We start from the raw sequence: 16,890 nt of genomic DNA, 5'->3' as shown, positions 1-16,890 counted from the left end.
CGCATTGCGTGTTTCTGGCGATGGTAGAGATTTCATAACTTACTTCCCCAAACAATATTGGCATAACTTATACAGCTATGTATAAATGAGTAGTAGAGTTGAATTAAATTTTGTTTATTTAGATAGTATCTGACCTTATATAGAATTTAAATACTTTTGGCCAATTTAGTAGAAATAAAGTCGATATGATACTTCCATGTAATATTTTCATCAATGTAAATGTCTAAAAATCTTGTGACCCACTCCTTTTTTATTTCAATTTTATCATTAAAAAGTTTACGTAAATTATTTGGTAAAAAACGCTTTTTTGCGAGGGAGTGGAAAAGGATCCATTTTGTTTAGTCAATGTTTAAAGTTAACTTGTTGCACTTAAACCAGTTGGAGATGTGATTACAAACTATAATACTAACTAAATGAAACAGAAAGACATATTATAACTTGCGGTGTTCCGGGATCCTATTTGCGGTGATCCTATTTGCGGGATCCTTTTTGCGGTGTTCCGGGATCCTATTTGCGGGATTCCGGGATATTATAACTTGCGGTGTTCAGGGATCAATCTTAGGCGCGCCATTATTTCTACTCTACATAAATGATTTATATTTTGTATTCAAAATTTTTAATGTTATTTTATTTGCTGGTGATTCGAATTTTTTTTATTCAAACAGTAATATAAAAGACCTGTTTAGAATATCTAAAGAAGAATTATTAAAAATAAATGACAAATAAAAATTACAAATAATAAACTTTTAGTAAATGTTGGGAAAACTAAATTTATTTTATTCTACAAACGTAGTAGGCGAGATAACCTTTTTTAAAATTACCTTATCTTTTCATGAATAAAACAGTTATTAAAAGAGAGTCAACGGTTAACTTTCTAGGAGTGATTATAGATGAAAATGTTTTCAAACTTAACATATACTAAGTTATGCTGCTAATATTTAAGTCAAAACATGGTTTATCTCCTAATATATTTCATTCTTACTTCACCAAAATTACTCATAAATACCCCACACAGTTTCCAACTAATAATTTTGTTGTTCCTAGATGTTATTTTAAACTCAATTCATTTCAAATTCAATACCGTGGACCATTTATATGGAAAAGTGTTTTGAAAAGTCTTATTAAAAATAAAACTCTTCTCTACTTCTCCCTAGAACAATTCATAAGAGAATCTGAACGATTTCTTTAAAAAATAACTTCGATCTTAAAAAAATTTTAAAATTAGTACCTAAAATAATTAAACTGAAAAAAGTCGTCATTACTTGCTTATTTTTATTTTCATTTGTCTCTTATTTTCTTCTTACAAAAATGAAAAATAAATTGCTAAAATAAAATGTATATATCTTATCAAACGATTAACTATTTGTATTATATTGTATTTTTAATATATAATTTTCAACCAGTAAATTTTTACGTTTTAATTTTTAATTTGTTTCATAAACTGAAGGCGTCATCGAACTGAATTTGTTAATTTTTATAAAAAGTAAAACTTAATAAAAAACTTTATAAAAAAGAAACAAAATAAATCTTGAGTAATACCTGTCGTAAAAACTGATGGCTACTTTTATTATTTTGGTTCATTGCTATTATTACAGGAAGTTACTATATGAGGTATTATTTGTAAATTAATAAAAAATTTATTTTTATTCATATCAAGTTGAGTTTTTGAAAAATATAAATTATTCGATCAACCCATTGTGGAGTAAAAAAAAATGTAGAAAACTGAAATCAAAGAATCATATATTATACTACTTAATTCAGTTATTCTTAAATAAATTAACAAAAAAATAAAATTAATTAAATTTTTTTTTACCTGAACATCCTTTTCTTATAATTAAATTTCTTATTACACCCGGCTGTGCTATAGCCCACGGATCGGAAATATATAGTTGTACTTTGGTAAACTCTTGCGGAGAAATATTTATTACTCTTGAGAGAATCAACTCATTAACTTCTAGACTAAAAATATAGTATCCATGATGTAGTACCTGATTTAATTTAAATTTTTTGCATCCGAACTCAAAGGGCTTAGTTTTTACAACATACACTGTACGATTTATTGTTGCGAGCAACTCCAATTCACCACTTGGAGAAAACCACATGCATAAAACACAAGAATCGTAACCATTATTAGTAAAATAAAAAACATTGGATGAGTGTGTCCAATAATTTCCATTAGTAAATGAAGTTAAACAGACTTCAAATGTTGTTTCATATTCTTTAGGAAAAATTTCAATCGTATGAAAAAGGCTATTACTAACCATGTTATAATCTTCTTTCAAAGAAAACAAATCTAAAAACAATAGTTAGTTACCTTAGTTGAAACTCTCAGTTAGTAAAATTCCTAAGTTAATGTAAATTTTTTAAGTTTTACGAGTCATCTAATTTGCAAACTTTTACAAATTACAAATTTGGAGGTAAAGTTATGTTATGTTCATGTTAGTACTTTTTTTTTATCCTTAAAGTACCTAAGACTTTTTCTCTATTTATTCTTACCGAGAATGTTTTTGACTCTTAATAATTAAAACTAATAATCAAAACTTTAAGTAATAAATCAAAGGAATGTAAGCCTATACTTGCAGAATTAATGATTTAAATCAAGGGAAAAGTAATAATTTTCAAGAAGCTTCGTTTTTAATTAAACTATTTAATTAAAATTATTTTTAAGTTTATTTTAATTTTATTGTGGTTTGAAAAAAATAAAGTTCCTTTATGATCGTCCTTAATGCAGTTTTGTACAATGTGCATGCGTACGTGCATACTTGCATATAACATACATACATACATACATACATACATACATACATACATACATACATACACACATACATACATACATACATACATACATACATACATACATACATACATACATACATACATACATACATACATACATACATACATACATACATACATACATACATACATACATACATACATACATACATACATACATACATACATACATACATACATACATACATACATACATACATACATACATACATACATACACACATAGTATTGATTAAATTCCATCTTTATTTTACCAACTATAAACTGCTTTAAATACTTATATAAATAAAAGGAAAAAAAAATTGCTGAAAAGCTTTATGTAAAAAATGACAACTTTTATCAATACTACTATATAGTCAAACCAATTATAAAGAACTTGATACCAAGAAATTAAATTTTGACATCAATCTACTTATATCAACTATTTATAAATATTATTAACATGTCACTTACAAAACAGAATTTGAAACTCTGAACTTTCATTTAAGTGCAGAAGTGAGTTAATAAAGAAATCATCTAAAGTTGTCAAGCTTAAAAAAAAATCACAACTTGAACAAAAAACATATTTTAAACCAGATCAAACATCAGATGAACAGATGAATTTTTTTTCAGGCTTACCTGAACTACGTTTATGTGTCTCTCTAACTAAATTAAAGCTTACGTTACAAAGTTCACTTACAATTATTATTAGAAGACCATCTCGTAGTTGGAATTATGAAGTTAAAATTATGTTTATTAAATAATGGTATTGCTTTTTGACTTGGACTAAGCTCTGCAATAGTTTTAAAAGTTTTGATAAAAATTATATCGTTTTCTTCTGTTAATTTTGTCAAACTGATTTTTCGACTAGATCGGGACTAAATAAGAAATATCCTACTATTATGTTTTAAAAAGTTAATTTAAAACTGTGTTTTTTTTATTGATTGTGCTAAAGTTTTTATTGAATCACCTAAAAATTTAACTTCACTATATTAAATTTGGTCTTGTTATAAATATAGCAATAACATAAAAGTATTTAATTGTTATAACATCAGCTGGAGCATTTAGTTTTTTTGTATCTTATTTTTGGTGGTTGTGAATCAGACAATAGATGACTGTTGAGTCAAAATTTCACAGTCGTATAAATAATGCCAAAAGTTTGGCATTATTTATACGACTGTGCCTATTACTCAAGTGGGTCTATTAGATAAATATTAAATAATTTATAATAATATTTTATTAATAATAAATTATAATTATTTTTTATTTGTGCCTTTTAAATCTGATTATTAGTGTTAATACTTAATTAGGATAACTTTGAGAGTAAATTTATAGAAAAGCGGTTTTTTCAGTCTTAAAATATAAATACATGTTTAATGATAATAGTTTTCGTTTGTCTATTGTCTGGTTTTACAAACTTTGCATAACGCATTATTACTTTTTAGAGCCATTTTTATTCCAACACAAGTTTAATGAAACCATTCATATCTACAGTTTTTAAAGTTGCATCATTTTTCAAATATAAGTCTTCGCCATATGCAGTAAACATTCCTACTACTTATTGTTAATTTAAAACATCATTTTATTTTAAAATCGTCTTTTTAGAAGCTCTACTAATAAAATGTTTTTAAAATACGTAAAAAATTTATCAATAATTTAGGAAATAAGATCTGCACCTTTTTCAATATTTAAAACTAAGCTCTTTTTACCTTTAGATGCAGGATTTATATTTATCTATATGTATATGTAAATTTTCAATGACAAAAAATAATAAGGATAGTGAATAATAAAAGAATTTTGCTGGATGTAATCGAGAAAAAGTGTTTATGCTTTTTTGTGTTTCTTAATTTAAAGTTCAATATTTCTTAATAAAGGTGTGTGAATATAAATCATCAGTAAAAGGATAATCTTAGAGAGGATCGGATGAACCGTTTTAATATCCGTCCTTCGGTCTCGATTCTATCAGCGTTTAAATAAATTGTGAAAACTTATTTTTCATCGGCTAAATAATTAATATAGTAATAACTAGGTTTTCTAGGTTCCCCTCTTTAAAACAATAGCAAGCTAAACCAATGATAAATAATAATAGAGATTTAGGTACGTCTTTTTAATGTCCGGCATTGTTTTGAATATTACAAACTTTTATTCCAATCTTATTGCTTATATCAAACTTTAAGATCTAAATTTTTATTTTATATATTAAATGCTAACTCTAACCCTAACCTTGAAAGCGTATTAATTTTTATTAATGCAGATGTGCGACTGGTATCAATTTATAACGATGTTCATGTCGGAGTGTAGAAATAACGTATTCCAATTTATGTCTATGTATTTTTGGTTTACAAGATAAAAATTGGTTCACTCTTATGTATAATCGTGTATAAAAGCGTATATATAAAGAATATTTAATACATTTTGATATAACTTAGTATTTATGTAGTTTCACGCTGCTCAAAACAGTTTTCAGATCATTATTTCATCTAACACGTTAAAAAAGAAATTTACTCGGTAGTAGAATTCTAAATTCCTTTGAACGTAGAATTCTAACTTTAAATTCTCGAAAACTGGAGGAGAAAGACTTGGGAACTTTTCAAATTCAGTATCAGTTTATCTTAAAACACATATTTGGAAAAAATAAAGTAGTTCTGAGAAGGAGGTCACGAAAAATGTTTTCTAATGTATTTTTTATATCATGGATTGTGGACTTTTAAGTGCTAATCTGATGGATCGTCTCAATATAGGTATAAATCACTCTAATTTTTTCACGAGTTTAACACGTCTTTATGAGGTTTCAAATTCAATTTTAAATGGTGTGTGCATTTATTATTGGCTTTACATTCGTTACGAAACTTAAAATACTATTATACTACGTTTCCGAAACTTAACATACTATTATACTACGGTGAAACAACTAATATTAATGGTAATAAAACTAAATCGAAACAAAACTTAAGCAATAGATATTGTGAAATAAAAATGATTTTAAACCATTTAAAAGAGATTTTTAAAGTAAAGGAACAATATTAATAGTTTTTAACTTTATTAAATAGTTAACTATTTTTTAATAAGTTCATTTTATTATTTTTCTCAAACGATAGTCTACTTTTAAAAAAAAAAATTTGTGTAGTTTATTAAATAAACAACCCAAAAGTTTTTTAAAAAAAGTAGACTATCGTTTGAGAAAAAGAATAAAATAAACTTATTAAAAAGTAATTAGCTATTTAACAAAGTTAAAAATTATTAATTTTGCTTCCTTACTTTAAAAAACTCTCTTAAAAGATTTAAAATCATTTTCATTCCTCATGATAAATTTTATCCTTTTTCTTTTAATATTTGCTCGCTTTGTTAAATTGGCGTTAAAAAATATTTAAATCTAACTATATTATAAAATTTATAAAATGCACACGAAAAAAAAAAATATATATATACATATATATATATATATATATATATATATATATATATATATATATATATATATATATATATATATATATATATATATATATATATATGTATATATATATATATATATATGTATATATATATATATATATATATATATATATATATATATATATATATATATATATATTAAAGTCTAATTATATTTTATATTATTTTATATTATATTTTCTTATTACTATAATTATTATTATTATACAAATATTAATTAAATTTAATTCTTTGAGAGACAAAAAGGGAACAAAAATATTAGCTCCTGCTTTCTATAAAAAACATTTTTGTTTACCTGAACATCTTCTTGCAATCACAAAATTGTTTGTGTATCCCGGCTGTGCTACAGTCCACGGATTAGAAATATAGATTTGTACATTGCTAAACTCCTGTGGCGCGGCGTTTTTGACTGTTGAAAGAGTCCATCCATCAACTAGTATAGTGAAGATATAGTTTCCTTGATACAAAGTCTGACTTATTTTATATTGTTTGCATCCTAATTCAAAAGGCTTTGATGTGAAATTATAAGATGCATTATTTATTAATGCTGATAATTGCATTTCACCAATTGGAGAAAACCACATACATAATAAACATAAATTGTAACCAGTATTAGTGAAATAAAATACGTTGGACATGTTAGTCGAATAATTTCCTGAAGTAAATGTAGTTAAGCAGGCTTCAAATGATATGTCATATTCTATCGGAAAAACGCTTATTGTTTGAAGAAGGTTGTTTTGAAGTATGTCACTCTTTTCTACCAGTGTAAACAATTCTAAAAACGATCAAAATCAAATATATGTATGTGTATATATGTATAAAATGTTACAAAAAAATATATATATTTACCTGAACATCCTTTTGTTACTAAAAGGTTTTTTACATAGCCTGGGTGTGAGCCGTGCCAAGGGTCAGAAAAATACATATTAATATTGGTAAATTCTTTCGCACCAGTGTTTTCAATTGTAAAAATAGTTTTTCCAGATACTTCTATAGAAAAGTTATAGTACTGAAATAGTCGCTGAGTAATTAAGTATTGGCTACATCCTAACGTGATAACACTCTGGAAAACCGTTTTGAAAGCAATATTATTAATTAATCCGTGAAAAAGGATATCTCCATTTGGATTAAACCATAAACCTAACGCTCGGTTATTAACATCATTAATGTTTCCTTTATTGAAGTTAAAAATGTTCGGCCAAGTTGAATCAGGATTACCAGAAGGAAATGAAGTGAAACAAGCTTCAAATGTTACTTCATACTCTTTAGGAAAGACACTTAATGTGTTAAGAAGATTGTTTTGAGATATATCACTTTTTTCTTTTAAAGCAAACAAATCTATGAAATAATAAAAGTAAAAATATAAAATATCTCATAAATGCTTTTAAATTTATTTTTAAAAAGTTATTTGTAAATAAATTTTATCTATGTTGGTAATAGATGGGGGTTAAACAGGGTTGTTAAAGATGTTTGATTAGATCATAGTAAAAAATGGAATTATTGTTTTATTAATATTGCAAAAATAAGTGTAAATAAATTATTTAAGTCATTTAAACTAATTAATATAAAGCTCATAAAAGTTAATGGGTATAACACTAGTCAAGCTAATGGCTTGTCACTAAGCAAAAACGAAAATTTTTATTCTTTAATAGTTTAAACTTTTCATACAAAATAACTCTAAGGTTGGGAGTGCTTGCTTCAAAGTTCTTAAAAAAAAACTCCCAAAAAATTTTTTTAAACAATTGAACTTTTTTTTGTATATTACCAACATAAACAACTTTGATAATAACTTTTTTTGCTTTTGATTAAACGTGGCAGAAAGTGTGTCACATGTGTTGCAGAAACTTTATCACTTCTGCTAAGTTACCTTAATACGTTCTTAATAGCGCCGCAATATGATTTTTGGTTAATGGAATTAAACTTATTATCTCTAAATGCAAATGTTTAGAATTTATCAAAAATGCTCTGGTAGTAAAACTATACCTTTTCTTGTTCTTAACGATACCAACCATGGAAATAATCAACACACACTAAAAAAAAAAGGTAGAAATTTCTACCTTAGGGTAGGATATATGATATACCCTTAGTAAGGTATATTTTTCTACCTTTTAAGGTAGAAAATTATACTAAAAACAATTATTTGTCATACAATTTTCTAACTTAAAGGTATAATTTTCTACCTTATAAGGTATGAAATTATACCTTACTAAGGGTATATCACATATCCTACCTTAACTAAAAATTTCTACCTTTAATTTTTAGTGTGCAGCGACAAATATCTAGGAATAACCATCTGACTCATCCATCCTACAGGATTTTTAAGACCAGAGCTGTTTGCATACAGAAACAAAAAATGCCGTCATTTTACCCGTTTTATTTTTTCAATTATTTGTTACTCGGGCTAACATCTTAGTCACCCTTAGAGTCAACAAGTCTAGACCATCTGCAATGAAACTTAACAATAAGTCAAGTAATAAAAAAACTAAAAAATGTATTACTGTTTTAAATCAAGAAACTTTAATAGTAAACTTGACTGATATTAAACTTTAACTGTATCTGGCTTTAAGGCAGAATCCTGGTTGATGGAAATGAAATCATGGTAAAGCTTAAAAAATATGACAACGAACACTTTCAATATATTCACTTGAATTAGTGATATATTACAAAAATATGAAAATGGATATTTTCAATATATTCACTTGAATTAGTGATATATTACAAAATTATAACAACAGATATTTTCAATATATTCACTTGGATTAGTGATATATTACAAAAATATAACAACGGATGTTTTCAATATATTCACTTGAATTAGTGATATATTAAAAAATTATGGCAACGGGTATTTTCAATATATTCACTTGAATTAGTGATATATTACAAAATTATGGCAACGGGTATTTTCAATATATTCACTTAAATTAGTGATATATTACAAAATTATGGCAACGGATATTTTCAATATATTCACTTGAATTAGTGATATAATACAAAATTATGACAACGGATATTTTCAATATATTACATCTATGTTCAAGTTAACTATCAAGATGCAAAATCCTTACAATTGAAGTATTATTTATACTTAAAAGACAAAAAATATACAAAATATTACAATTTAAGATCACTTATTGATGTGAAATTTTAATTTAATTTGCTGAACCTAATTTTGTTTCAAAAAACTACATTTCTGTAATCATGTCTAACCACAGAGGCTGAAGCTTCTGTAACAAGTTTTACATGTTTTTCAACATTTTGACAGTGACACTCAAATCTTAACGTAAGTGGTTTGGCAAAGAATTCAATATAAAAAATGTGAAATTAGTATTTTATAAAGGATATATAAGATATATAAAATAATATTTAATCTTCTCCAACTAGTCTCAAAACCGGTGGAATTGTTTCCCATTGGAAAATAAGGTCATTTTGGGCTTTAGGAACACTCTTACATCTTCAATTATTAAGGTATAATCACTTTCACTGACATTGGCTTCATTGTCATTTTCACTCTGAACCGTTTCCCATACAAAATTATCTTCTTCACCATGAAATGGTGAAGAAGATAATTTTATATGGGAAATAATTTTATATGGGTCTTCTATGAGGCCTTTTAAATGCAAAATTTTACTAACCGTTTTCCTACTGACCTCTTCATCCTTATTGGCTAAGATTTCAATGAGAATATTTTCATTATGAGCAAAATAACTGTATTTATTTACAACTTTATAACAAATTTTTTTTAGAATTTAAATCAGGAAATTTATTATTTTTTTGAATCAAATTGATTAGACTTTTGGAACAATCAGTTAAATAAGTTTAAAAATTTTTAACATTGATACTAAACCAACTAAATATCAAAACTCTTTAGATTTTATGTTGGTTTTGGAAATAGATGCATAATACCGCAAGATTCTGAACGCTAATGTTAGCCAACCAGATTTATAAGTCTAACTTCTAAATCACTATCTATGTTCCCCTTGATTGCATCCCAACAGATACCATAAGCAAAGCATTCGTGATGACTTTATTGTCTAGTATGACAAATTTTGGATTTGACTTAACAGCACTCCATTCGGAAACATGCCCATGCAGTAGTGAGTCAATGGTTCCAGAAAATTTTTTTTACTTTTTGGTTTTTGCCAAAAAGTAAATAAATATCCTGCTGTAATTGAACTCCCATAAAAACTTCCAAATATTTTTGGAGCCACATGAACGGCCAACATTATTATTGGTTTCATCTGCCCTTACTAAGTTTAGTCTTGTTTAAAAACTCTGTACTTTGCAGTGTTTTGAATATTCCATGTACGACATCTATTCCATATGCACTTTTTGGTGTGATGTGATGAGATTAAGGTAAAAGTCACTTAAAAATAGAAATTTCCAATAATACAGATACAAAATGTTTTTAAAAAAACAGCTAATTTAGTTTTCATATTTTATAGATGATTGATTGGCATATCAAATAATAAATCCCTTTTCTAAAAATCCTACTGCCTCTGTTTCCAATATTTTTCCTGTTTTTCTTTATCATAGTTTACAAATTTATAAAAAGTTTTAATTTAACTGCTAAGTTTTGTTTTAATTCTTACGGCATATATCAATTAAACATTATTATTTACCCACAGATTGAACAGTTCTTCACTAACATCTTTATGAACACTGTCTTTTCTATAGTCTTTAAAGTAGGGAAATTTTTCCAGCACTTGCTTTAAAGTGGGATGTGTTCCAAAGAGAAATAGTTATAACGGTTTAAAGCACTCATTCAAAATGTATTTATTTGATTTATTAGCTGGTTTTCTTGCTGACATTAGGGGAATGTTTACTTAATTATGTATTTGAAAAACAAACAAAAGATATTAAATCTGTAAATTTGTCAATCAATTTTATCTGAAAAAAAAGTCTATTTGATTTTAGTTTTCTGTACATAACTTTTAAATTTAAGATGTCACAAAAGATTTCATGAATAAATATTATTTAAAACTTTTTCACCTTAGTGTTAAATTTATACATATTAAACATATATTAAGCATTTTATAAAGAGTAGAGATTTTTACCCTAAAAAATTTGACAACTTTTTAGGTCTTCTATATAATCTCAAGTGGGTCGGCTGAAACTGATAACCGCATGGTTTTTTGTCATAATCCTTCACGTTGCATTAAAAGCCAAGTATTTAGGGGAAACACTTTTTTAATTTTAGGTTTCAACCCACCCTATTAAGGAGCTGGTTCGTGGGCAAACCATTTCCTCGGCATTGATTCGCCGACAAACCAATGCTAAGGAAACTATTTAGCAAAAAGTAGTTTTTTGGAATAAGTCTGTATCTTCTATTTTTCTCCTTTATTGTGTGATTCTTGTGAGGACAACCCATGCTAAAACATGGTATAAAATACCAAATTATATAACATAGATTAATTTATTTATTCATTAAACAATGATGCATTTTAGTAAATTTTATTAAATTTTTTAGTTATATGTAAAATGTACTTTAATTGACAACAAGTATGTATGTAGTACGTATCTTGAAAACGTGTAGTCTGATCAAATACCATGTAATTAAATTAGATTTTACTTGACTAAAAATAACTTTTTTTTAATTGACCATAGTTGTTATTTCTATAAACACAAAGAGACAGATTTTGTTTAAAGATAAGTGTATAGTAAGTATAATGTTTAGTTTTTCTCTTAATAACGCATGTGTTTTAGCACAAATCTATTAACACTAAAATTCTCGAAGGTGCGTGTTTTAGTGCATGAAACCATTTAGTTAAGATATTGCGTTGAAAAACTAAAACTTGAATGTATTTAAACAGAAGAAAGTTTTTTCTTTCTTTAAGGCTTACAAGAATGCACAAGTTTTTGTGAGCATAAAGGTATTTCTGAGCCCCCTTAAATTATTTTACAAAACCCATCCAAGACTGTTTCCTAAATTTTGTGTATTTAAAAAAAAGTAAGAATGTATTATGCTAATAATAATACTATAAAACTTAGGGTTTATCAAAATGTTTAAAAACAAAATATATGATAAAAAAAACTTTTATTAAAAGTTAATGAAATATTGACGAAATAGACATTTATTTTTAAAAATGTTGTTTTTTCAACTTTTACAGATATCTTTTTTCGAAAACAAACTTATTTGTTGCGTTTGTTTTTAGTCTAAGGGCACTTCATAAAATAAGAAAAACTTGATAGGTATCCTGGAAGAATAAAAAGTATCTTTCTAGTTCACCCTAGTGTGCAGCATAACAAAACGACTGCTATATCTTGTGGTTGCTATAGAGGATATTTTGAGGTAGTTCACATCTACCAAGGAACAAACATCTTTCAACAAAGCCATGAAGGCTTTTGGTTTATGAAGCTTAGTAGTGAGTGAGCTGGCTTTATGAAAAGCATGTATCAGTACCTAGGTACTCACAATGTTTTTCTTTGAAGTGCAGTTTTGAGTTTGGAAATGCGTTATATAACAGAGCCATCTTCTTTAGTCATTAAAAACACACTGCTACACATTTTTTGTAATACTGTTACGTTTGAATGAGCTTTCGCATGCCAGTAGTATTAAATTTGAATTATAGCAAACCTATTTCCACAAGTTTTGTATAGAGAGGATTCTACTGAAAATAAAAAATACAGTTTAATAAGAAGTTTCATTTTTTTGTTAAAATTTTCATTTTGTTTTTCTTAAGAGCAACTAAAATATATTAATAAGATTATTACCATTATAACGAAAATATATTAATATGATTATAAATATATTAATAAGATTATTAGAATATTATTACCAAATTTATGAAAAAGATGTAAAAAAGAGAAAGAGCTATTTTTCGATTCATACAATAACATAGATATATCAACTCCACCTCTGCGACCTAAAGGTATGGAGATATATTAGATTTAAAATACTTGCAATGTTAGATTTTACGCAAAATTGAAGAGATAACCAGTGGATATCATTATTTGTTGACGAGAAAAGTTTGTTGTATGTTATTATTTTTACATACATTATGAATAAAAATGCATATTCTGTATATTATGCTTATTTCTGAGAAATTATATTATTTCTTATATTGTTACAGATAATTATTTGAAAATCGGAACACTATTTGGGGACGCGAGTTCAACAAGCAGAGGTAAAAGTACAGATGCTAAAATAAACAAAATATATAATATTGAGAACAATTCAGATACAAATTTAATCTATAAAGTCGCATAGCCGCATTTACTTTTAAATTAAGCCAAACAATTTATTCAAAACCATTAAAATGCATCCTAAATGTTATTATAAAATACTTTACGATAATAAATGTTTAACTAAGTTGCACTACTAAAGTTTTTCAATAAATCCATTGAATCTACTTTATTTATTAGCCCATAAAATTTTCATTAATAAGTAGCCTATAAAGTACTATAAAACATATTTCGTTTAACAATACTTTTCCCATAGACAATCAAACTATCAAAAGACAAACGCAGCGTACTGCATACTTGTCCGTACTGCAAAGACGGGATATAAGTGCAGGCATTTCAATAAATAAAAAACTAAAGCCTCTTTAAATTAATAATTTAAATATTAAACATTGGACTTTGGTTTTTTAGTTTAGTAAAACTAAAATAAGATCAAGAATTACTATAAGGCCCAAAAGATTCAAATAGGTTAAATACAAATATAATATATAATACAAATAAAATACATAATACAAATAAGTTAAATTGTATAACAATATAGAGTCTATATAGCTATATAAACTCGATTTGTTATTATTACATAGGTCATATTCTTGTAAATAATAAAATTCAAGTTTAAGTAGGTATTATTAAGACAAGGGTGAACTAAGACTAACTGAATGATCAAGACTAAGTGACTAAGAAGACTAAGTGATAATTTTAAATATCTATTATGTTAGATGAGTCTATTATAAATCTTAGTTATTATATAAATTTACTTAAACTACAATTCGTTTTAAAGGATTAATAAACTTTTCTGCGAATAACCGTGTTGCGATATTAAATAAATCCAAGGATAAAATTGATACCAGTGAAACAATTCCAGTATAACCGAATCAATGAATACCAGTATCGCTTGATCGTCTTAACCTAACGACAACCAAGATTTGATACTGATTATCTACTACCCAGCGGGTATTTGATTTGATAAAAAGATTTAAAATTTAAATTGTTCAAGGATGTTTAGAACGTCTTTTGAATGTTTGAAAGAAGTTTATTTTTCAATGCAAAACAATAGAAACTACAATTTTAAAAAGTAACGTTTTTTTAATAGGAAATAATGGAAGAAATAATGAATAGTTACAAACTTTGCTAATGTGAAAGCTTATGTACTTTGAATGATAAACCTTGCTAATGTGAAAGCTTATGTACTTTGAATGATAAATCTTGCTAATGTGAAAGTTTATGTACTTTGAATGATAAACCTTGCTAATGTGAAAGCTTATTGTACTTTGAATGATAAACTTTGCTAATGTGAAAGCTTATGTACTTTGAATGATAAACCTTGCTAATGTGAAAACTTTTATATTTTGAATTCCCAAACAAAAATAAATCAATATAATACGTAGGGCTTGTATCCCAATGATGGTGTAACATTTTGCAAAGAAAATTATAGAAAGAGTAATATTATGCAAAGAAAATTTAACTTTGAAAAATTACAAAATTTAATACTTAATTTTTTATAAAAAATTCCCTTTTAGATTAATTAAAATATTAATTTAAAAGCCGTGACTTTTCTTGAGGTCACAATAAATATTTCTGATAATCTTTATAAAAAACTTAATCTATACTATTTGTATATTAATATAAGTTCAAATTACACTCCTGAAACTCTAAATAACTTCACATTTTAACTAACAGTAGGTTAAATAAACACTCTGCTTATGAACTTTTCTTTTTTCAAGAGTGTACAGGAATGCTCTTAAAAAAAGCGGTTTTAAAACTTTGTGCTGAAATTTTAGACAAAAATTATAAAAAGCGAAACAGCGAAAGAACTATTATTGGAAAAGCGTTTTTAAAATTAATAGAACAATCTCCTAATAAATTCTAAATAAATTTTTGCAGAAATACTAATAAATAAAATACTTTACAGAATTGCTTACTATAGCTGTACAAAAAGTATAAAAAAAATAGTGTAAGGCCACAAATTTTCTTTGATTAATAAAAAATAAAATTTATTTAAAAAAATAGGTAGCCATCCTCGTTTGCCACGAGAATCGCTAGAAAAGCTATCAGCTAGTAAAGATTATTACATGGTCATATTTCTATTACTTGTTTATATTTATACCATGCACTATGTTATACATTTATTGTTACGTATTATTAGTTAACCATTAACTTATTTACTTAGTACAAACGCAAGCGGTTTTGTAAACCAACTTAATTCAAGGTTCGTTATAACGTAAAACTGTCATGTTTCTTTTTATAGCACCAAAACATTATGTTACTTTTTGCTTTTTTTATTTAATTTGCAGCTAGCGACATACCTAAGGTGTATTAAATCTTTTGATAAATTGTTATAGTATAACCAGCTGCAATATATAGTTATCGGCAAGCTACAAATTTCTTGTACTTTTTTAACTAGTTTCAATGCTACGACATGCAGCTATTGATGTATTGCAGGAAATATCGGTAACTACAGAGCTGCGTTATCTAGATAGCAATATATCGTAAAAAAATTGCAAAGCTATAAGCTTAAATAGTTATCATAAGTATATTAGATCCAATACTAAAAAGTTAAATTTTTAGGACGTTAAAAACCAATTTAAATAATAATGTGAGAAGAAAAAAAACGATTAAAGTTCGCAAGCTCGTTTCAAAATGGAGTATTTCTGCTACACTTTATTAGTAAAAGCTATTATTTTAAGATCTTCATTGTTAATAAGTTTTTCATAAGTTTATTTTTTCTTTAAATTCAACCAATTTTTGATTACATTTGATGGTAGAGGTCAATAAGTAAACTATTTATATAGAAAAAAAAATTCAAAAAAAGGTGTAATATTTAGATTAACTAAATTAAAAGAATGAATAATAAAAATTCTGATAAAAAAAAATTCTGATAAAAAAGAATGATAAAAATAAAAATTTTTATCAATATTCAAAAAGCAAAAAAGTTCTTCTAAAAATAGTTGAATGGTTTATTTTATTTAAATTAGCAGATATATATTATTCATATATATCTACAAAAATAGAAAAATAAACCTTTTAAATAATAATTGAGGTATATCGCATTTTTGTGCTTTTATAGATCCACTAAACCTAGTAAACAAGCAACTAAATTTTGTGTAAACTGAAAAATAACTATAAAAAGTAATAAATAAGATATACCATAAACGTGGATGTATTTGTAAAACAAAACAGACACCATTATCTTCATCTAAAATAATAATTTAAAAGATTCCTTGATTATTGAACGCAATAATAATTATTGAATCTAATATTGAAGTATTAAACGACAAAAAAAATTTTAAGAACATTGTTTTGTAAGGAACTGCGTCTTGAAATAATTTTATACAAACACCAATACCACGATTAAACCTATACGGGTATTCAACCGTATCAAACAATATCGTAACAAAACCGCATCAAATCCCAAGGAATAAATTAGATAATGACAAATGTTCAAAAAAGTCAGCAAAAGGCGGTTAAAGCAGA

The 16,890-nt window shown here is 25.9% G+C and overlaps 1 protein-coding gene across 2 annotated transcripts in view; it reads right to left on the bottom strand.

Annotated features, from left to right (window-relative positions):
• Positions 1 to 16,890, bottom strand: part of LOC136091357 (uncharacterized) — a 126,108-nt gene that overhangs the window by 93,309 nt on the left and 15,909 nt on the right. The window contains exons 2-5 of one of the 2 annotated variants that reach the window (XM_065818829.1): positions 16,564 to 16,612; positions 7,084 to 7,572; positions 6,530 to 7,009; positions 1,814 to 2,293 (exon numbers count right to left, since the gene is read on the bottom strand). In XM_065818829.1, coding sequence (XP_065674901.1) covers positions 1,814 to 2,293; positions 6,530 to 7,009; positions 7,084 to 7,572; positions 16,564 to 16,612 — 1,498 coding nt within the window. The remainder of the gene's footprint in view (positions 1 to 1,813; positions 2,294 to 6,529; positions 7,010 to 7,083; positions 7,573 to 16,563; positions 16,613 to 16,890) is intronic. The other variant, XM_065818830.1, reaches the window with a different exon arrangement.

Source organism: Hydra vulgaris, chromosome 15, assembly GCF_038396675.1.
Source record: "Hydra vulgaris chromosome 15, alternate assembly HydraT2T_AEP".
In the NCBI taxonomy this organism is placed as follows: Eukaryota; Metazoa; Cnidaria; class Hydrozoa; order Anthoathecata; family Hydridae; genus Hydra; species Hydra vulgaris.
Note: the sequence above shows the minus strand (reverse complement) of the source record. Positions and strands in the feature narration are given on the sequence as shown.